Source organism: Ovis aries, chromosome 23 (genome assembly GCF_016772045.2).
Source record: "Ovis aries strain OAR_USU_Benz2616 breed Rambouillet chromosome 23, ARS-UI_Ramb_v3.0, whole genome shotgun sequence".
Classification (NCBI taxonomy): Eukaryota; Metazoa; Chordata; class Mammalia; order Artiodactyla; family Bovidae; genus Ovis; species Ovis aries.
In genome coordinates this window covers 33,007,016-33,030,586 of record NC_056076.1, presented here as the reverse complement: position 1 = coordinate 33,030,586, position 23,571 = coordinate 33,007,016, and the positions used below count along the sequence as shown (strand labels likewise).

At 46.8% G+C, this 23,571-nt stretch overlaps 1 protein-coding gene across 1 annotated transcript in view; it reads left to right on the top strand.

The window, feature by feature from the left end:
- The first annotated feature begins 5,406 nt into the window (after positions 1 to 5,406).
- TTC39C (tetratricopeptide repeat domain 39C) overlaps positions 5,407 to 23,571 on the top strand; it is a 103,169-nt gene continuing 85,004 nt past the window's right edge. Inside the window, exon 1 of the mRNA XM_004020472.6 lies at positions 5,407 to 5,577. Coding sequence (XP_004020521.3) covers positions 5,426 to 5,577 — 152 coding nt within the window. The 5' untranslated portion in view covers positions 5,407 to 5,425. The remainder of the gene's footprint in view (positions 5,578 to 23,571) is intronic.

Below are 23,571 nucleotides of genomic sequence, written 5' to 3'. Positions count from 1 at the left end.
TGAGTCCGACTCTTTCCGACCACACGGGCTGCAGCCCTCCAGGCTCCTCTGTCCATGGGATTCTCCCAAGCAAGAATACTGAAGTGCTTAGCCATTTCCTTCTCCAGAGGATCTTCCTGACCCAGGGATCAAACGCGCATCTCCTGCATTGTCATATTCCCTGCCACCAGGGAAGCCCTGTGTTGGAAGTTAGTGTAGGAGCAGCTTAATATCTTAGTATAATAAGGCCAGGATTGTTAGCAAGGCATGGATAACATTACATGAAGAGAAGGCAAATAATTTCCTTAGTAAAAATGGGGATTCCAGATATAAATTAATCACAGTGGAAGTTGTGCTTAGTTTTAGGTACTCCAGGAGAAAACCCACCAGGGCACTGAGTAACTTTTGGCACCTCTCCCCTCCCTCATCCATGGGGACCAGAACTCCTCTGCCTCCCCCACCACGTGCCCCCGACTGCACCCCAGAAGTCAGCAGACCCAGACCTTGAAACCAGAGATACACTGTCCCTCTCCAGAGCAACAGTCAGGGAACAGAGAAGAGAAGCCTTGGGCATTCCCCAGAGGCACAGGTCAAGAGAGGGGACCAGGGGAGGAGGCTTGATGATTTCTCTGAGGAGGAGGAGGGATGGTAGGTAGATCAGGGAACAGCAAGAACCAGTGCAAGGGAAGGAGAGAGGTTAAAGGGAAGGGATGAAGGCAGAGAGGCAAAAAGAACCAGAGCAGGGAGGAGGGAGCAACAGGAAGGTGGGGAGATGGAGAAGGAAGGTCTCTGAAGGCCAGGAGAGGACCCAAATTTCCACCGAAAGACGCATCCCAATCAGGGGCTTGGGCAGGAGGCCTCACTGCTGGAGCCACCCTGGGGGAGACAATGATCTAAACTCTAGTAAACACCTGTTTAAACACACTGGGGTCCTTTGGGTGTTTGGTTTGGGGAAAGACAGATGAGGTTTCCGATCAGAAGGGGATGGTGCTCTGTGGTCACTGCTCTAGTTTCCAGGGCAGGATGACTGTCCTGTCGGACACATTTTTCCTCCTGCTGGAGAAACAGCCAGGTGGACCCCCATGGGTGCTCCCCTCCTTAGAGGCCAGCTAGTGACCCACCTGTGACCAGAAAAGAAAGGCCCCGTCCACAGAGTCTGACATACCAACCTTTGCTTGACCTGACTTGCCTTCTAATTAAAAAGCAGTTAACTAAATCTACCCTCACAGAGCTAGCCTACTAAATCTTCAGGAGAGTTCAAGGACTGAGTTGGATAGCAAAGCTAGCATAATATGAAAATATAGTGTGATATTAATTTCTCTACTTTTTTCTTCTTCTCCTTTTTAGAGTCCCAGACATTCTAGAGACCTGCATTTATTTCAGCTGGTGGTGCAGATTTACAGAGATATATTAAGGCATTAGTTACAGAGATACATTAAGGTTATTAGTATTACTAAAGAATTTTTTTTAATTGGAGGAAAATTTTTTCTTAATATATATATTTTGTTGACTTACAATGTTTCTGGTGCACAGCAAGGTGATTTGGTTATACATATATTATTTTCAATTATAGGTATTATAAGATATTGACTATACAGTAATTGGAGGCAAGTTGCTTTACAATGTTGTATTGGTTTTTGCCGTATCACTCAGCTCAGTCATAATTATATATATATATCCTCTCCCTCTTGAGCCTCCCTCCCCTCCCCTCATCCCATCCCTCTAAATCATCGCAGAGTGCCAGGCTGGGCTCCCTGTGTTATATAGCAGCTTCCCACTAAGTATTTTAATATGCTGAAGCACAAGCAAGATTTTCTTAAAGTAGTGTAGTGTCTAAAGGCATTTAAAATATGATTCCAAAATCCAAAACATGTTTAAGAAGACAAGGTTAGGGAGAGTTTGTTGGTTGTCTTTCTCACATCAGGTTTCTACCTCCCTTTTCCTAATAGATATGGAATTTCCCAACCAAGGAGTTTGGGTTGAATTGGTTCCACCTTCCAGATCTGGGAGAAGACTCTGATGGACTTAATCCAATCATGATAAGCCACCCGCCGCCCACCCCACCCCCCCCACCGCTTTCCCCCCTCACACTGATTGATTAAGAATAAGGACCTGAACACAGGCCAATCAAAGCTAATGTGGCTGAATTCGAGGATTTTTGTTGTTAAGAGTTGAAGCAGTGCCTTCTTATCGGATGTCAAGAGGCATGTGGGCTAGGTTTTTCTGTTACTTGCAAACAAGACATCTTATTAAAAACAAAATCTACTGGGTAAAGGATAACACAGATATCTAAAACTTCTCACTGATCGTTTGAACTTGGAGTTTCATTTTCATAATGAAATCTCATGAGGAACCACAAAATACTGACAATACCCACAAGAGGTCTATGGAAAGGAAATGGGTTCTTTCTCCCTCTTCCATCAACTCCTCTCTCTCCTTCCAAAGGAAACACTTGGGTAAATTTTATTGGTTCTGCAGGAGGTGCTGAGAATTTCAGTTTCAATTGCCTCATGCCCTAATGTGTTAGTAATCTAGATTTTTTTTTTTTCCTTTTGCAAGTAATATACACCACAACCGCTTAAATATCTGTCATTAGCTGGCATTATTAGCCAGTGAAGAAGCACAACCAGCCTTAATTCCCCACCTGCTAGGTGAACCCTGAGCAGGTGGCAGTGCCAAACAGCTGCAACAAGTGTAACTACAGGTCCATGCGTTGTCTGCCTTCAGGATCATGGAGCCCACTTTGAATGCTGTTTGTGTCCCTCATCACAGAGCAAATATTTGAAAATGTCTGTTCATGCTGCTGCTGCTAATCTAATTGTTTTTGGTATCTGGTTAAATCCCACTCAGCACACATCTGGTGTATATTACATGGGAGAGTTTTCCTCTATCCATAATGCCCCCTCCCTTGCCTATTATGGGGTGCTGGGAAGTTGCACTGGATCTTGGTCCCTTTCAGCAGTTCAGTTTCACAAAGTCTGCATAACACATTGTGCTTGGTGCTTGAGATGGAACTAGCCCCACAAACATTGCTTTGATTTTGTTCACCCCACCTCCCACCCTCAGCTGCAGGGTCCCTGGAACAACTTGTTAACAACTCCCAGGGTGCCATCAGCACCTTCACTCCCCACCCCCCACCCACTGTTCTGGAAGTAATAGGGACTAGAGACCTGTGTGTAGCTGCCTTCTCGAGTTGAGGGAGTACAGGCAGTCTGCTAAGATTGGTGTTGCTCTCCTGGTTTCGCTCCCTTGTTGTTGTTGTTTTTAAATATTTATTTACTTGGCTGCATCAGTTCCTAGCTGCGGCACAAAGGCTTAGTTGTCCCGCTGCACCTGGGATCTTAGTTCCCTGACCAGGGATCGAACTTGTATCCTCTGCATTGGCAGGCAGACTGTTAACCCCTGGACCAGTAGATAAGTCCTTTCCTCCCTTGTTGACTAGATTTCTTCAGAGGTTTCGGGGTGGATGCTTCCACAGATCCAAAGTTCAGGCAGCTCGTAAACACTGGGCATGTCGTCAGCTCTCATGAGCGCTGGCAGTGTGTTCCAGGGGAGTTCCTTCTGGGACAGAGGCCTGTGTAAGCCATGTGGCCACTATTGTACCTGAGATCTGAGTTAAAGGACCCTGCTCATCAGAACACACACACATACAAACCCACATACACACATTTATCAACACACAGACACCTCTGTCACTGGAGTTCTGGCACTGAGTGCTGGATCAGTGGAACCTATAACCTGCTGATGCTTGAAAGTAACACTATTTTAAATGCGTGTGTGCTTGGGTTAAAAAAAAAAATGGTCCACTTGTCGAATCCTTTTCGGAGCACAAAAGGCAATGATGTCCTCCATTACAAAGTATTGTTTCCCAAGGCTGGGGATAATTCAGTTTCTTGCTGCTTTTCACTGTTCTAATTTGTGGCCCTAGAGGTACTCAAGAATTAGCCTGGTGTTGTAACAGTTACACACAGCAGCTGAGAAGTGACAACAATTCACATTACCCTGAAATTTGAGATTGTTGGGGATACTGTACGGTATGGGATGGCACAGACTATAAAATAAGTGATAGCCAGTTACAGTATGAAATTATATTATTTTGGAAAACTTTTTGTGATCAGTCATCTTGTTGATTCCATTATAATGCTGGATATGATACTTAGAATTCATGGGTTATCTCAAAACCTGAACATTAAGTTTTACAAACAATTACAGTGGTTAAAGCTTGGTCAAAGTTTCTCCAAACTGAATTTGATAAACTACACTTAAAGAATCACGACGATTTAAGAAAGGTGGTTTAATTATACATTAAGATCATAATCTTGATTGTAACACCATACGTAATTGATTTTGCTAAAATAAAAACGGGAAGAGTTAATTTATGGAAACTCAGAAAAACTGATTTATGTATTGTCTCCCTAATATTAACCCCCAACACACACCACCAGTCCATCATCAGAATTTAGTAAGTAATGGCTAAATTCAGTCATCTTCGGCGTTTTACTGACTTTTCGGTCCTACAGAAACTGCAGCTTTATAGTCATTTTTCTGTTGCATTGATATGAAACTGTAATTGTTAGAGTGAGAGTAGAACGCAACTGAACAGCTGAATTTATAACTTAAATATTTAGGTGTGTGCTAGCTGAACCCCTATTTGTTTCCTTGCCCCACGTTCCGGAGCCGGTGGGTGGCCAGACCCAGGCCCTCGCCCCTCTAGTTCTTCAACTCTGAGCTCCGGGCAGCCTTCGAGCAGGTGCCCGGGGCGCCGCCCCCGCCGCCCACCTCCTCGCGGATTGGCTTCCGCGGCTAGTGGGCGGTCCCAGGGTGAGGATAAAGTTGGGTGGCGCGCGCGCCGTCTGCGTGGGGTTTCGGGCTCTCGGGGTAAAAGCGCTGCGCGCTCTCGCCGCGGCCCGGGCGGAGTTCCCAGTTCGCTCTCCGATCCCGCTCGCCCTCTCCAGCTTCCCCGCGACTCCTGGGTCCGGTACTTTTGGAGGAGGGGGTCAAGGGCCGGGCCTCGGAGTCTCGAGGGGGTCCGAGCGGGCTCAACGCGCTGGCTTCGGGCTGCCGGGCGAGGGGCGCGGTGTGAGGGCCGGGGCCCGGGTGGCTCGCGGGGGCTGCAGGAAGCGAGGGCAGCCGGGGCTCGGCCCCCGCTCCGCCCGGAGAGAGACACCCGGAAACGGATTCACCGCTTCGGTGGCCGCGCGAGCTGGGCGCCTCGGAGGGGGAGCGGGCGGGCGGGCGGGCGGCTGCTGAGTAATCCCCGCGGCGGCGGCGGCGGGAGGCGGCGGCCTGGGCGCCCACGTCCCCGCCGCGCGCGCTGCAGCCCGGCCCCGGCTCCTCCCTCCGCGCCCGCGCCCCGCGCAGGTAGAGCCGGGCTCCGGGCGCGCGCGGGGGCCGCAGCGGCTGCCACCCCACCTCGCCTCGGCCCCGAGCAGAGCCTCGCGCGCCCATGGCCGGCTCGGAGCAGCAGCGGCCGCGGCGGCTGGACGACGGAGACGCGGCGGCGGCGCCCCTGCAGGACGCGGAGCTGGCCCTTGCCGGCATCAACATGCTGCTCAACAACGGCTTTCGGGAGTCGGACCAGCTCTTCAAACAATACAGGTGACCGGCGCGCCCCACTCCCCCGCACCTTCCCGGCGATCACTACTCCCTGGCGGGTCCTCGCTTCCCCGATTCGCATCCCTCGGCCTCTGCACCTTGGCCCCGTTTCCCTTCCGCCCCCACCCAGGCTCCGCGGTCCTTTCTCTCCGCGGGACCCGCAGTCTCCCCTGCTTTCTCCCGGCCTCGTCCTGCCAGAGGAGCGCCCTGTGTCGGTCCGCTTCTCTCTCGCGGGTCGCGTCCCCCGCCGCCGGGTCCGGAGCCCGTGGGCTTTGAGATCTGGACCGGACGCGATTCGAGCGGCAGCGAGCCCCGGACTTGCAGGGCCGTGACTCCGGCGAGGCGCGCCGCCCGCGCTGCCTTTGTGACACGGGCCACACCAGCTGCAGCGTGCCTGCTTCGTGCTCCTCGCGTTACTGTGCATCGTTGTGCATTCCAGACGCTTTCATTGTTTGAAAACAGATATGCATAACTGCCTGGCCATGTAGGAGTTAAAAAAAAAATCCAGCCGAGCTCTGCTCATTCACCTCTGTCTGCCTTTTATCTCAAACTCAATCCCCAAAATGAGTTGCTAATGCTTTTCAAGCAAGCGTATGCATTTATGATGGATTTCTCTTAACTCAGGGGTTTGAAGAAAATGGAGGGATTTTAAACATACGTGGGAGTGAGAGGAATCACACGTGTGTTCAGTTAATTGTTTGATTCGTCTTTTTAAAGAATTGAAGCGAAAGAACTAAAACCTCGTAGCTTTCTCGTGTGTGTGGGAGGAGCCTTCAGTTTCCTCGCGGAGCAGAAGAACCTGCTTTCTGGTTTAGGAAGCAAGTTTGTGATTTGCCCTTTTAGTGTCAGGACTCAAGGATGTTGATTGGCAGCTCCCCTGTCAGTGTTTTAAGGGCCAATTGCTGCCGGTCTTTAGGGCCGGTGTTTGGTAGGTTTTAGGGAACTCCTATGCAGCTGTGATTGAGCGCCACTGCCTGTAAGCAAATGAGAGGAGAGCTCAGCCTGTGGGATGCAGGCGCCTGTAGTTTTCAGACATAAAAGAATGGTGGTTTTCACCGTTGGGAGCGTCCGCAAGCGTAATGGCAAAGCGAGTATTTCACAAATAAAAACTTTTTCACTAAGACATTTTACTTTTAAATCAGTTTTGAAGAAAAAAAAAAAAAACCCCGCAAATGGAAACTTCTTAGCTCTATTCAGAACACTTTATTTTTAAAGCATACAAATCTGATTTCAACCCAGAGTTTCATCAGGGATTTCCAGAGGATAGATTTAAAAGACTTACTTGTCTCTCAATCTCTCATGCAGGTTTTTTTTTTTTTCCCTCCAAGCCATCTGAGAATGTATTTAATGAAAAATTTTATTTACTGTGCTTTGACTTTTCCAAAAAGACATACTAATTTATGTTGTATGAGAGGGGATGGAGAAAGTCTTATAGAGTCAAGTTAGTTTTCTTTGGTTGTTGATCAAGATATGGTATTGCTTCTTGCTTGGAAATGTTCTGTTACTTTAATGATCTCTCCACCCGTTCCAATTGCTTTAATGTACTTAAATTCCTGTCTCACGGTTCCCAGATACTGAAAGCATGAAATAACTCTCTTTGCCTCACGGCCCTATGGACTGTAGCCTGCCAGGCTTCTCTGTCCTTGGGGTTTCCCAGGCAGGGATAGTGGGGTGGGTTGCCATTTCCTCCTCCAGGGTATCTCTTCCTCCCAGGGCAGGGACGGAAACTCTGTCTCCTACGTTTCCTGCATTAGCAGGTGGATTCTTTACTGCCGAGCCGCCTGGGAAGCCTCTATGCATCATTACTAGAGGGTGAGTTATGAGTGCTAAGGAAGGCGTTTCTCTGCGAGTGTTGGGGGTGAGGGGAGGAGGTGTCCAGGCAGGATTTCCACTGCATAGTTAGGAGCTGTGGCTGTCTGCTTGTGTTTTGAAATGGGAACCAAGGATAAAGGAACACGATGTTGTGGTATCTCTTCTCTGCCAAGCACAGTTCCTTATATTTGAGCTACTCTAGTGACGACAAAGGAGTGAGGTGTATTTCGTCCTCAGTGTTCTCAGTTATGAGGCACTCAGCTTCTCAGTGTTTAGCATGGGCCAGGACATAGGTGCCGTGGTTCTCAATCCAGGGCTCTTTTCATTAAACCATTCTTTACTGTCCCATCTGACTGATTATATTTTGTAATTTGCCCCGTGACCTTGTTTGCCAGCAGCTTAAACTCTTTTAGGGGTGGATAGTAGTAGCGTCATCCTATCAGCTTCCCGGCAGCCAGGGCTGCCCTAGTTTCGCTACTTTCGTAGCTGCTGACTTTGATTTCTCAGTTGGCTTACTTGCCTGTAAAGTGGGAGTCGCGCATTTTAATGGGTGGTTAGTATTAGAATCCACGGTAGCTGGCACCATGTAAGCCATCAAACACTGACTAACTTTTGAACTTGATGCTTTCTCCACTATTATTGTACTTTCTACTTGATGGCGTGGTTTGAGTAGAAGACAGAACGTCCCGAACGCAGGTAGCCTTTCTCTTTAAAGTTGGCCTGGACTGTGCACATGCGCAGTCGCGTCTGCCTCTTTGCTACCCCCGGGCTATAGCTGGTGGGCTCCTTTGCCCGTGGGACTGCCTCAGCAAGAAAACTGGAGGGGTGTGCCATTTCATTTTCCAGAGGATCTTCCCAACCCAGGGATCGAACCCACGTCACCTGCATTGTACTAGGATTATTACCGCTGAGCCACCAGGGAAGGCCTCACATAATGCATTTCAAAAACTTAGGTCCTACTGTCCATTGGGACACTTCTCTTCCCTTTCCAGGGTTGAACGGGCTGCTGGAAAACCCAGCAGTGGTTTCATACTCTTTGAGGAACACCTCAAACTCAGTTTATTTGCTGAAGAGAGAACAACTTGATTATCTCATTCCTTAGGATTCTTCTGTCACCGCCCTTCCCTTTCCAGTAAACATTCTAGAATTTTATCATTACGGTTTAACAATAGAAACATTTGTGTCTAGTGTAACAGTAACACTGTAGGAAAATTAAGGCAAGAAGGTCACTTTCTCTTGCCACATTACTAGGATGATAGTTTCACCAGCAGCTGCCTAATGAGAAATGATTACTTCATAGAAACACTATCATGAAGGTCATTCTGAATTAGGGAAAGCTGGGGTTGTATAATTTAGATATTATACAGATAGGAATGTGGGCTTCCCAGGTGGCTCAGTGGTAGAGAATCTGCCTGCCAGTGCCGGAGACACAGGAAACACGGGTTCGATCCTTGGGTTGGGAAGATCCCCTGGAGGAGGGCATGGCAGCCCACTCCAATCTTCTTGCGTGGAGAATCCCATGGACAGAGGAGCCTGGTGGGCTACAGTCCATAGCAAAAAGTTGGACGTGACTGAAGCAACTTGGCATCATGCACATACACAGTAGAGGCTTTCTCTTGAGACGTAAGACTCCATAGCTGGAATTTCAAAATGGAGCTGTCACTTCTATTGTAACTATAGTAATAATATAACAAGCTGCCCAGTTGTTGATGCTGAGCCCCCATCATGTGCTTGGAGATGTTTTTGCAGAGGCTGAGACAGATTGGTGCTGATTTAAGCCCAACAATATATACCTTTGTAAGTGTGTGATCCTGATCCTCCATAATCACATTCTTTGTGTTGATCTGAGGGCTCAGTGCTGTAATCCAGCAGTGCTCACTCCCCTTCCTACACACACACACTTTTAACTGATGTTCATGTGTGTGATGCACACTCAGACCTTTAGGACGTCAGACTTATGACAAGAGACTGTGGCTATGTGCATGAGGCAGGCTCTAGATTTTTAGGTGTTGAGTTGCAGGTAAGCTTGGCTGGTGGGGAGAATCTGGAGATGTAGCCATGGCTGTTGTGGCCTGTAGGACTAGAGAGAAGCAATGTGTAACCCAGCTTGAAGGAAAATCTTACAGGGGAACTGAGGCTGAGAGCCATGATGGGATAGAAGTGAGCAGGTTGAAAGAGAAGGAGTTGGGGGAGGGGTGGGGGAGGAGGAGAACACGAGTGGAGGTGGGTGGACATGGAACTCTAGGAGAGAGATGTGAGTTGGCATCTGGAGAAGGGGGGTGAGACCTGGCAGCTGATCAGTGTTATTAGGTTGTCACGTCGGATGGGTTTTCCACACTTGTCTTCTTCTCAGATCTGCTGCTTGGTCCACGTTTCCTGTGAGTCAGTGTTGCCTTTCAGGGTGTTCAGTTAACTCATGCTCTCCATGCCCCTCACCCACCACCGTGTGGCCTGCACATCTGTAATTAACACCCGGCTGCTTGAGTCTCAGGGTCCTGATGTCACCATCTTTCTCTTTGGGGCTTGAGATGTTACTTTTGTAATCGGCAGACTAGGAGAGGTGAAACTCTGACTCCAAGGAGGACAGCGGACATTTGGAGCTCCTGAGCTGACGAGCTTTGCGGTTCTTATTTCACAGGCCTGGCACTTACTGTCCCTCTGCCCCTTGAGACCACCATTTCCATCTCTTGCTTTAATTCCCGGCATTCTTTCTGACCCTAAGACATCTGCACTATTTACCCCTGCCAACACGACTGCCACTTTCTGGCTGTAGATATTATTAAAAAGTCCTGTTTGGTCATTGTCAGGTCAAACAAAAAGCATATAATAGAATGAATGATCACTGATGATAAATATGCATAAATAAGGGCTTGATAGAGAATTAGTGCATAGTCGGTATAACGAATTGTGATATTTTTCTTTTTTCTGTCTTAAAGTATAAAAATGGCAAAAATGTATTAAAAACAAAAAGCAACAAAAACTCATGTTTAAAATGAATGTACAGGTCCTAAATTGTGTTAACACATTTTATGGCATATACAATCAAACTATTACATGTGGCCTTGTTTGTGAGCAGGTTGATTATAGAGCCAGTCTCACTGTAGAGATGGCTCAGTATAATTCGAGATTTCAGACTAGACTCTATGGGCCAAATGGGGTTGACTGGTTTTGTAAATAAAGTTGTTGTTGTTTTTTTAAATTTTTGGCTGTGCTGGGTCTGTGTTGCTACACGGGCTTTCTCCCGGCTGTGGTGAGTGGGGCCTACTCTCTAGCTGCAGGTCTGCGGGACTTTCATTGCAGTGACGTCCCTTGCTTCAGGGCACAGGCTCTAGGGGACGCAGGTTTCAGTAACTGCGGCACGTGGGCTCAGCAGCTGCAGCTCCCGGGTGCTAGAGCACAGGCTCAGTGGTTGTGGGCACGGGCTGAGTTGCTCCATATGCATGTGGGATCTCTCTGGATCAGGGACTGAACCTGTGTCTCCTATGTTGGCAGGTGGATTCTTTACCACCAAGCCACCAGGGAAGCCCAGTAAATAAACTTATTTTAGGATACAGCTAGACTCACTTCCCAAACGAACTTTTTGGCCAACCCAGTATCTTCTTTGGTGGTTCAGTGGTAAAGAATCTGCCTACCAGTCCAGGAGCTGCAGGGGACATGGGTTTGATCCCTGGTTGGGAAAGAACCCCTCAAGGAGGAAATGGCAACCCACTCCAGTATTCTTGCCTGGGAAATCCCATGGACAGAGGAGCCTGGCGAAGTTGCAGAGAGTGGGACAGGACTGAGTGATTAAGCAACAACAAAGTATTATGTGAACAACAACAAAGTATCTTCTTCATGAAGAAATGAATAGCTATACAGAGCCTACAGCCCACAAAGCTTAAGGTAGTTACTTTCTGGATCCTTACAGAAAGTTTGATGTACAAACAGTGGTACAAACCACTGTTCTTCCTGGAAAAACTTGAAAGGCTGCTGTAAGAGACCTGAACCCATATGTGTCCGAGCCTTTCATGTGCCCAGCGGTGTGTTGGATGCTCTGGACTCCAAGGGGAGCCTGCAGGTTGCCTGTGGGCTCCACATGATCTGGCTGCTCCCAGAGCTAGGTGCCTGTGCCTGGCTGCCAGAGGCTCCGGAGAGTCCGTAGGTGCAGAGATGCAAAAAAGGAGAAGCAACAGGAAGCAGAAATGGTGTGGGCAACTAGTGGGAGGGAGGAGGCTCAGTCGCTGCCCTTTTCCACCCTTCTCAGCTCAGCGGTGTGTATATGCAAAGGCTGGGGGATTTTTTTTCTCCTCCCAACTATTGCACTGTCTGAAAAGATTCTAATTAAATATTCACATGGCTTAATTGGGATGTTTTTTAAAAATGCAGTTGCCTGTAGAATAACGGGCAAGTTTGCAGGAAATTATTAGGAAAAAGTGACCACCTCTACAGTGGGGGTGGGGGTGGCATGAGGCTTTCTCTTCCTCTAGTTATACGAAACCCCCTGTGGACCCCCCAAACACATCATTGTGCTTCAGGGGTTAGACCTTTTGCACAGACTCTTAAAAAAGAGCAAAAACGTTTATCTATTAGGCTGTGCCGGGTCTTAGTTGTGGCATGTGGGATCAAGTTCTCTGAGCCGGGACTGAACCTGGGCCTCCTGCGTGGGAGCACAGAGTCTTTACCACTGGACCACCAGGGAAGTCCCTGCACAGACTCTTCTACATCCCACTTTTTACACCCCAGTCTCCTCTGGAGATCAAACCAGTCAGACCTAAAGGAAATCAACCCTGAATATTCATTGGAAGGACTGATGCTGAAGCTCCAATACTTTGGCCACCTGATGCAGAGAGCCAGCTCATTGGAAAAGACCATGATTCTGTGAAAGATTGAGGGCAGGAGGAAAAGGGGACGACAGAGATGGCATTACCAACTCAGTGGACGTGAGTTTGAGGAAGCTCCAGGAGAGAGTGAAGGACAGGGAAGCCTGGTATGCTGCAGTCCATGGGGTCACAAAGAGTTGGACACGACTGAGCGACTGAACAGTAACAGCTCCTCTGCCAGGGTTGCCCTCCTCCTTACCCAGTGACAGCAGAGGGAATATGAAGAGGGAATTGGCTGAGAAGGACTCTCGGAGAAGAGAGAAGATAAGGGAAGCTCAGAGAGCAGATGGCTGTTATTTCAAAACCTTGCTTAGTGCCAGTTTTGCCCCGTGAAAGAGGTTGGGGTGCCCAGGGAGGAACTCCTCTCTTAGACTTTTTCCATTGCTTCCTCTGTCTCACAAGTTCACAGTATGCTGTCCGGCTGGTAACATAGGTCTAATCTGGGATTGAATAGATCTTTTGGGGGTGGACCTGGGGATCTAGTCCTTACTTTAAGCCTTATGATTTGGGGAAGTGCATCCCACTTTCTGGACAGGAGACTTTGCATGCCTGTTCTTTGAGGTATAGTTGACACGCAGCACCCTCGTTTCAGGTGTTAACACAATGATGTACTATTTATATGTGTTGTGCAGCAGTCGCCACAGTGAGTCCAGTTAACATTTGTCACCGTGCATAGTTACAAACATACGTCCTAGAAGGCTGTTTGTTAATTGCTGTCTCGATTGTGTAGTGATTTCTGATGTCTGATTTGAAGACAGGACTGGACTCTTCTTCGTATGTAGAGATGCTTGCTGGTTGGCCAACTCTACCCTTTTCCCTCTAGCTAAGGTTGCTTTCTCCATCTCTTCCTTCTTGCTCAAGAATTTCAGAACATGAAAACTCGATACACAACAGGGAGTTACTCTTGTCTTACAGGAAAACGGTCAGTCTGTTAAGACAGAGAAAGCCCTTTGAGAAGGTCTACTGTGTGCTGGGCTCAAAGGTGAGAAACAGGTGCCTGCTTCAAGCAGGCGTGGCTCACTGAATACCTGTCAATCTGCTGCACAGTCACTTTAGCAGTCTTACTCAAAGCTGGAATGTCTGGGAAATTGCTGGTTTAGGTGCCTTTTCCTAAGATACATCAAAATAAATACATAAGAATCATAAATTATTGGTAAATACTAGGTGGTACTGTCTCTGTGCTAGGTCACACACTCCCCGTGTGTTCATCCTCACTTTATTTTCCCCATAGTCCTGTGCAGGGTGCTCTTGTCACCTCCCTCTTGGGGCGGGCGGGGTGCGTGGTGCCCAGTGATACTGGCTGAGCTGCCCAAGGCCTCACAGTAAGTGGGTGAGCTGGGTTTGACCCTAGGGTGTCCGGCTGCAGAGCCTGTGTTTTTAACCACTGCACCACACTATCCTGTTTTTGTAATAACCCTTATACTATGAGAAGTTGGCTTCCATGTGGCTTCTGTCACTTTGGGGTGAACTCCCCACTCCAAAGTCTGCAATGCACACTCCAGCACCCACAGGCAACCCAGTAAACCACCAGAGAGGTCTGTCCACAGGGAGTGTGTCACCCCGGTTTCAGATGTCCTGTGGCTCCCAGCTGGCCTCGGGGTGAGGTCCCAGGTCTTGTCCTAGGATGGATGTGCTCTGATCTGGCCCGTCTGCTTCTCTGCCTCCCTCCTGCCCCTTCCTTGGTCCCTTCCTCCTTAGCTGTGCTGGAGAATTTTGCGTCATCTGACTGGTTCTGACTTGTTATACATGACACAACTCAGGTTCCCAGGAGGAGGTGCTATGGCCCCTTGGTTGCTCCTCCATCCCTTCATCCAGCTCTGTGATGTGAGGTCGCTGTTGACATGGCTGCCTGTCTGGGTGCGAGGGCTGAGATGGGTAGACGTCTCGTCAGGTGTGCCTGAGGCCACCCTTCCTGAGGTTGCTGCAGACTTGTCATTGCCCTTTATCTGCACGTTCAGCCCAGGGGCACTGCCTGTTAGGAGCCTTGCTTCCTCCAACCCCTGCTGCATCCTGATGTGTAGTGGGCACATCCAGACCCTGTGGAGAGGCTCTGAGCAGCCCTGAACTGGTGCTCTGCGTTTCATACGTAGGTAGCAGGGCTCCTGTCTGGCCCTTCAGCCTCTTCCCTTTGGTGCATCCAGGCTGCCCAGTGCTTGGTGAGGGGCAGTGTGGAGCAGGGCTGCCAGCCAGCCTGTCCTGGTCTTGACAGGCGCCATCAAAGGAGAAGTGGAGGCTCTGATGAAGTCTTCTGCTTCTAAAGTGGCCATGGGTCTCAACTGCATCCAACCTGGGCAGGTAGCTCCTGGGCTGAGCTATCTTCTGCTCCTTGTTGCCTCTGGCAGGCAGACCCACCTTTCACGTCTCCCATCAGCCACCCCCGGTGCTCTAGGCTGCCCCAGGTGGGGGCTGCATGACGTGCTGGCGTCACTTGCCTCTTTGGCATGAGAAGGTGACAATCTAGCTTCCTGACTCCACAGTCCCTGTCCTGAATTTCTGGATGAACTGGTCTCTGGAAAAACTTGGAGGCTGGGAGGAGAAGCTTTCCAGACAGGTGGCTCGCAACTCTCTCAAATCTAACACCCTGTTTTTGTAACAGATGTTTTGTAATTCTCCTTCCACGATCCTAAAATGAAATCGATAGATGAAATGACCTAAGAAAAAAATGACCCGTGACACGTACACTGTCTAAAAGTCAGCACAATGCCCAAATAGTATCATAAAGGAGAATAAGAAATTCATAATAGAAAATTACACGTATTTCAAACCATAAATGCTCAGCACACCTTCATCAGAAGATAAAGTCATTACGTGCTTGCACCTGTGTATAATGAATAAATTTGGATTTGAGAGACAATCTGAAGCCATTCCATAGCAGAAAAACGAGAGCTTAGGTGCACTTGACGCAAAAGAGGTAACAGACCACACTGTTCTGTGTACGTTAAGAGAAAGCAGAGAAAGCCTTAATTGAAGTAAGATAATATGCCACAACAAGCCACAGGCTGTTGACATGGAGAAAATAAGGAAGCATGGCATTTTTGTAATGAGCCTATGTCAGGGTTATGTCAACATAATTCCCTGTATTAGGACATAGGATGTGTGCTGACAGAGGGTCTCACAAAACAAACTCCCATCTTTAAATCCCGCGCCAAACCAATTCCTCTGGAGACCAAAGCCTGTAATAGATTTCTCAGCTTAGAGGATGAGTTGGAAAAAAGTTTATAGCAAAGCTGGGGCAGGAGATGTATAACGCTCCTCCCAAAGGTAGTGTCAGAGTAAGACAGAAAAATAAGAAACCCCAAATAAATAATTTCTGTGTGCAATTCTAATGATACAGATTTCAACATGCTATAGATCCTTAATAGTGGATGGCAAAAATGAAGCTTATTCATGAAAATCCTTAATTAAATAATGAAATATCTGGATTTTCATGGTTCTTTAATAATTTGGCTTTAACTATATTTAAAGGAGTTTTCAATGTCCCTGTGAAATTCTGGCATGTGACTTTTGCAAACGCGGGCTGGCGTAGCTGTGGTGTGTTGTCAGCTCAAATGCCACAAGCGGTGTTGCTGTTGGTGGCATAGTTTTCTAAAATTGTGAAGACATTTTGACAAAGGGTATATTTAAACACGGAGAGAATGGTCTTGTGCTTCTGTGTCCAGGGAAGTGGATTCTAGAACTAAACAATGGAAAACTGTGTCATGCATGTGAATTTCCACACGTTCGGGGGTTGTGCAGGACGTGGGGTGTGATACTCAGGACTCTGGCACATTGAGGATGGCCAGGTCCTGGGCGCATTCTGCTACAGTTGTTGTGTCGCCCCAAAACGGCCCCCACAGGTTTCCCAAGGACCTCCATTAAGAGGTACTGGGCTTGCGGGTGTGGAGCTCAAGACAAGGTTCGTCTCTACAGCTGGGATCCCAGGGCTGCTGGGATCAGAAGCAAGGGGAGGCAAGCCCTAGCTGGCAGGGCCACTGGACAGCGCTTGTGCTGGAGGGGGCAGTGCCCCCAGTGAGTCTGTGACCTGGTGCGAGGCAAAGTGCAGGGTAGGCCTCCTCCAGGGATGGCCCCACTGGCTGCTGCTTCTAAACCCCGGCTTTTCCAGCTCACACACGGCTTCTTCCAGGGCCCAGACACCTCCAGGAAGGGATGTCAGCACAGGTTCTTTTGTCCCCTTCCAAGTGGAGGGTGGACCCCTGGGGCCCCTTCCCATCTTCTTTCTCATTGCAGAGCCAGCCTGCAGGACCCGTGTCTTTCCAGCCTCAGATGATTTCAAAGGCCTCCTCTCCCGAGTGTCCCACTTGGGTCTTCCTAATTGTGAATCTCAGGGTATAAAATAGTCCATAACTATATAGTCCAAACTATCTCCTAAGAAGTATGATTGTATTAAAAATCTAATCGAAAGGCCAAGATTGAAGAGGTGAGCAAGCTTTTTGCCCAGTAGGTTACTCTCACACAAAAGGGGTCAGATCCTCAGAAATCAGGATGCAATTGCCCCAAAGTTAGAAAGTCAAGGGGACCACAAAAGTGATTCCTCTAGAATGGAAGGAGATACGGCAGAAAGTGTCGTGTCGATTTTCTGAAAGCAGCTAGCAGGAACCACACCACCACCACCACGCATACACATATACACAGTTTAATTTCAGGTAGGGCACCTCCATACCCCGACTCCCAGAACTTTCCGTGGACCCACCCTCAGCCATGCCATTACCTGTATCCCATGGTACATGTGCGCTCAACCTGTTCTTTACCTGCTTGATTGCATCATTGTACTCCTGGGTGGGGCTTTTCTAGTGCAAAGTTTCTGAGGGTGATGTGTCTCTCTGGGTTCCCATGCTTAGTAAGCATTATTTGCTGTTGTTCCCACTTTGGCCTCTGATCGTCTAGACGGGCGCCTTTTGCTTCTGAATTCACTCTCTTGCCTCATTACTATAGCAACCCTCCCTCAGGTTTTACTTCCATGATGTAAATCGCTCACTGGATAAACAGATTTTCAAATGTTTGTATCACTTCATCTCTATCATAAGTAAAAAATGTTAGTACTATTCTAACTGGACAGAAAAGGAGGAAACATGACTTTTTATATCCAAATCCAAGTTGAATTTACTAAATGACAGAAACTCGGGTCTTGGGAAGCAATTGGTTTAAGTGGAAATCCACACTGCGTGGCATTTGGGGGGACTGCTTCCAGGATAACCAGTCACTGTTCAGGCCTCAAATGCTGCTTGTATGCCCTTCCCTTGTCTGGAATAGTGAATTGCAAAATCTCTAGTTATGTATTGTCAGCTCATCTCTGGAGCAAAGAAGAGTGGAATATCTTTGTGTCTTGTCAGTCGGGCTCACCCTTAACTTTTGTCGTTATTCAGTTGCTCAGTCATGTCTGACTCTCTGCCACCCCATAAGCTGCTGCACACCAGGCTTCCCTGTCCTTCACCATCTCTTGAAATTTGCTCAAAGTCATGTCCATTGAGGGCTTCCCAGGTGGCGCTATCAGTAAAGAGCTCACCTGCCAGTGCGGGAGAGATAAGAGATGCAGGTTCGATCCCTGGGTTGAGGAGATCCCCTGGAAGGAGGGCACGGTAACCCACTCCAATATTCCAGGGCTTCCCTGGTGGCTCAGACAGTAAAGAATCCGCCTGCAGTGCAGAAGACCCTGGTTCAATTCCTGGGTCAGGAAGCTGCCCTGGAGTAGGGCATGGCAACCCACTCCAGTATTCTTGCCTGGAGAATCCCACGGACAGAGGAGTCTGGCAGTCATAGGGTCACGCAGAGTCGGACAGGACTGAAATGACTTAGCACGCACATGTCCATTGAGTCGGTGATGCCATTCAACCATCTCATCCTCTGTTATGTCCCCTTCTCCTCCCGCCTTCAGTCTTTCCCAGCATCAGGGTCTTTTCCAATGAGTCAACTCTTTGCATCAGATGGCCAAAGTATTGGAGCTTCAGCATCAGTCCTTCCAGTGAATATTCAGGATTGATTTCCTTTAAGATTGACTTGTTTGATCTCCTGCTGTCCAGGGTACTCTCAAGAGTCTTCTCCAGCACTGCAATTCAAAAGCATCAATTCTTTGGTGCTCAGTTTTCTTTATGGTCCAACTCACACATCCAAACATGACTAATGGAGAAACTGTAGCTTTGCCTATATGAGCATTTGTTGGCAAAATGATGTCTCTGCTTTTTAATATGCTGTCTGGGTTTGTCATAGCTTTTCTTCCAAGGAGCAAGAGTCTTTTAATTTCGTGGCTGTGGTCACTGTTGGCAGTGATTTTGGAGTCCAAGAAAATAAAGTCTGTCACTGTCTTCATTTTTTCCCCATCTATTTCCCATGAAGTGATGGGACTGGATGCCACAATCCCCTTAACTTTATTGGGGTCTAAAATACGTTGAACCCATCAGTTGCATCCTGGTCTGACATATGACACTTGAACTATCCAAGGCGAAATGGGGTTGGCTATTGTAAGCCTGCAATTGTTGGAGAAATTGGCCATCTCCTGGCCAACACCAAGGTTTGTAGCAACTCAATTGCCTAGAAAAGAACAGTTATGAGTTTATAGCTGGAATGCTGTTTTCTTTAGCTCTCAACCATGGGCTTTCACAAGTTTTTTGTTACTTCTGTGTTGATGATTGGTGAGACACTCATTCCCTTGAATTATTAAAATTACAGATTGAGCTGAAATTACTCCTCTTGAAATACCATGGGGAAAGGAGGAGGGAAGGGCCATGGGTGAGAGGAAACAGCTGTCTAAAAAGTTTAGCCAAGGGTTGGAAACTGCTGTGGTGAAATTCCTCCGGATTTTTGTTCTGGAGAGATTATCAGTGTAAAAATGGCAAGAAATGACAGAATGGTTTTTTTGTGTCCCTTGTGTGGTAGTATTGGATCAGAGATGGGCTTATGAGAGACAGTTGTTGTTCAGTCGCCCAGTCCTGTCTGATTCTTTGCAATCCCATTAACTGCAGCAAGAGAGAGGATGGTTGAGGCTAAGTTGAAATTGTGAGCTTTTCTCTTGATAGAAGACTGAGTTTTACCTTGAAACGAAACCTCATCAAGGATCTATTCTGTTCAAGTCTAAGTTTATAGTTAAAGAAGCTTGTAAATAATGAACCAAATCCAAATGAAATTTTCCTGCCCTATGAAAAGAAAGTGGAAGTGTTAACTGCTTAGTTGTGTCCAGCTCTTTGTGACCCCATGGACTGTAGCCCACCAGCCCCCTCTGTCCATGGGATTCTCCAGGCAAGAATACTGGTGTGGGTAGTCATTCCCTTCTCCTGGAGATCTTCCTGACCTAGGGATTGAACTCAGGTTCCCTACATTGCAGGCAGATTCTTTACCACCTGAGCCACCAGGGAAGCTCTTTCTGCCTTATGGTCTACTGAAAACTAAAGGAAAATAAGTGTTTTGGTGAGAGAAAAAAACTTTCTTATGAAGTTCAGAGTTGTTTACTGAGCACTAATTTACTAAAAGTTTATTACAAAGAGTACATCTCTATAGTTACACTTTGAAATGCCTTTTCAACTGAAAAATAGAGATATCTAGAATTTCTAGGTGATTAAGATAATTTAATGTTTGAATTGCTTGTATAGATAGCTGAGTGTACTTAATTCTCAGAGTGTTCATGCAGTTTGTGGATTACTGCCACAGATAATAAAGGAGAGCCTATGTTAATTTAAAGATGAGAAAATTAATGAAAACATTATCAATTTTGTTTACTTAAAAAATAAGCTTTGAAGGGTTGTTGGAAAGACTTTTTAGCTAGTTGATAACGTGTGGTTTGGATGACCTCTGTTTAAGTTGCTTATCGACACTGGTGCCGTCTGCTATTAATGGAGATCTTTTTTGTTTCTTTCTTTTTTTAAAAAATTAATTATTTATTTTACTTTATGATATTGTATTGGTTTTGCCATACATTGACTTGAATATGCCGTGAGTGTACATGTGTTCCCCATCCTGAACCCCCCTCCCACTTTCCTCCCCATCCCATCCTAATGGAAATAATTGATTTGATTGTCTGTCTTTATGATTTAAGATAGAGAAGGAACTAAATGCCGATGAGTTAGGGAGATGTTTGATACACATTAATGACACAATTAGAAAAACTGTAGGAAAAAATTGACTTTATTTAGCCTAGAGAGTTATTTTCAGAGTAGATCAGTAACTCTAAATGAGCATCAGGCTTTAGCAATAAATGAATATGAATTAGTAAAGCTAGAGAGAAATTGGAATAAAGTAAGAGGTATCACAGTCTGGTAATCAGACAGCAGACTCAGTCTTTGCTTGCATTACTGGGCAGGTGAAGAGCAGCAGTGAGTGGTAATCAAGTTGGGGATCAATGCTTACCGTTAATGCACGCTTTGACGGGCACATTTTACCCTTAATCCCAGTGCTCTCCACAGCCATGCAGATAAGTATTATCACTGTCACTTGGCTCCTGACACAGTCCCTCCTCCCCAGCCCCCAATGATCTTTCATGTCTTATTGCCTCTGCTGAGTGAAGTCTTAACCCAAGTTTAAAAGACTGAGTGGGACATCTGGCCCCAATCCCAGAGTGTATGCTGGTTTCCCTACTTCCTCTGAAAAGAACTCTTGCTGTGCAGCTTGGCATCGCCCAGCAAGTCTTGCAGTCTCAGGGTCTCCTGTACTTCTGCTCTTCTGCCGTCCCCGAGCTCAGTGGGTGGCCCCACTTGAAACAAGGTTACAGACTCCAGAAGTCTCAAATGTCCTCTTGGCACCTCTCTCATCTTCTGCATTTGCCAGTTTTCCTCCCTGAGTACCCCTTGAGTCCATTCACTTCTCTCCACCGCCACATTATCCAGACCACATCTCCTTGGGCAGTTGCAGAGCCCAGCTGGTTTCCTCTTACCCTCTCTGTCCCTCCTCCCCAGCCCCCAATGATCTTTCACATCTTATTGCCTCTGCTGAGAACACTTTCATGACCTCAGTGGTAGGCTGAAAAGTGGTCCTCCAAAAGATACCTGTATCTTAATCCTTGGAACCATAGTGTGTTATCTTGCTGCCTTTGCTGTTCAGTTGCTAAGTCATGTCTAACTCTGTGACCCCATAGACTGTAGCCCACCAGACTCCTCTGTCCATGGGATTTCCCTGGCAGGAATACTGGAGTAGGTTGCCATTTCCTTTTCCAGGGATCTTCCCAACCCCGGGATTGAACTCATATATCCTATGTCAGCAGGTGGATTCTTTACCACTAAGCTGCTGGTGTTACCTTAGATGGCAAAAAAAAAAAAAAAAAGGATCTTTACAGACATGATTAAGTTAAAGATTTTGAGATGGGAAGATGATCCTGGATTATCTGGGTGGATAGCCAATCCTCCCGGAGTGAGGATGTAATCACACATATTCTTGTAAGAGGGAGGCAAAGTAAGATTTTATACACGCAGCAGGGAAGACTGTTATGAAAACAGAGCAGAGAGGTTTGAAGACATCAGCCTTGAAGATGGCAGTGATTGAAGCCACAGCCCAAGAATGCGGGCAGTCCCTGGAAGCTGGAGAGGTCCAGGCATGGCTTCTCTGGAGAGCCTGTAGAGGGAGCAGCCCAGCCCTGTCCACGTCCTGATCTTAGCCCAGGGAAATTCTGGACTGCTGGCCTCCAGAACTGAGCGAGAGGAAAAATCTCTACTGTTTTAAGCCACCAAGTTTGTGATAACTTATTGTAGCAGTCCCAGGAAATGAAAAATAACCTCCTCCTGCTCTCAGGATCAGGACCAAAGTTTCTAACAGCTTCTCTGCAGTGTGCCTTGGTTCTGTTTGGCTTGCCCCTAGACCATTTACTGCTTTATCTGGTTTGTTTCCTTATATTTCAAAATAATTTCATTGTGTTCCTTGTAGGCTGGGGCTGTACAAAGCCAAGGAAGCTCATGCTGCAGAATAGGTTCATAGCTCCTCTTTTCATATGATGAAGTGGAAGTGTTAGTTGTTCAGTCGTGTCAGAGTCTTGGTGATCCCATGGACTATAGCGCACCAGGCTTCTCTGTTCATGGGATTCTCCAGGTAAGAATACTGGAGTGGGTTGCCATTCCCTCCTCCAGGGGATCTTCCCAACCCAGGAATCAAACCTGGGTTTCCAGCATGGCAGGCAGATTCTTTACCGTCTGAACCTCCAGGGAAGCCCCTTCATATGATGGTTTATATAAAAATGGAAGAGTAAAGTAGCTTTTAAGTTGACAGTGATTTTGGTTTCAACAAGCTTAAGAATCTAGATTAACCTTGACTTAAAACATCGGCGCTTTATCAGTCATGTCATTCTGTAGCCTTATGTTGCATGTCTGTGCTCTTCCCTTACTCTGACCACTTTCAAATTCTTGAAGATTCTCAGAGAATCATGTTTCTTTCCTCTGGGCATCTTACCTCAATTTATGATTATACACAGATAGCACTTGCTTTGCTTGGTTCTAAACTGCATGCATTTCAGTTCCTGGAGGTTATTAGTTAAATAACCAGTCCCCCAATAACATGGTTCACATTTCAGTTCCATCAGTGTATAAACTGTGACTAACCATACACAAGCTGCTACTTCTTTAGCCCACAAATCCCCATAGATGTAACAAATACATATCATGATCAGTGGCCAATCACATCACTTCTTGCAGAGTCTGCTTGTCATTGATCACTGCACACCTCTTAGTTCCCACAGACCCCAGAGTATATTGTTGTTGCCTCCTTGTCTCGTACTGATAAACCCATGTGCCATTTTACAAAATTGGCCATTTGAAAGAGAGATTTGACCAAACAAAGATAAAAGTGCATCAGAGAAAAAGGAATCCCTTCACATTAAAGGAATCAGAAGCACTTTCACAACCTTGAAAGCACAAAGGCTACAATGTTGGAAGCAGACCTAAACTTGGTGAGAAGTATGATGATTCACCAAGGCATAGCAGCAAAAATGCTCACTCTGCATCTTGAGTTCTATGACAAAGAGAAAGCATGTGCTGTTCAAAGACTCCTGATAGTTACTGAGAAGTAAAACTCTTTAATGCTCAGTGTTTCTAATGGTTTCAATTACAAGCTACTAAGTAAATAAATTTTACTGTTTTTAATTTTCCTATACATGTATAACTGATAGTAAGAAAGTTTAAACTTCTCTAAATTGTGAAACATACAGAGGGATATAATTGCCATTGTAACCATTTTTAGAGTACACTTCAGTGGCATTAAGTCCAATTACGTCATTATGCAGCTGTCACCACCATCCATCTCCAGAACTTTATCTTTCCAAACTGAAATTCTGTTTCTGGTAAACAACAACTCTTCATTTCTTCCTCCTCTCAGTCCCTGGCAGTCATCCTGTCTTTTTGGATTTGATGACTCATAGGAC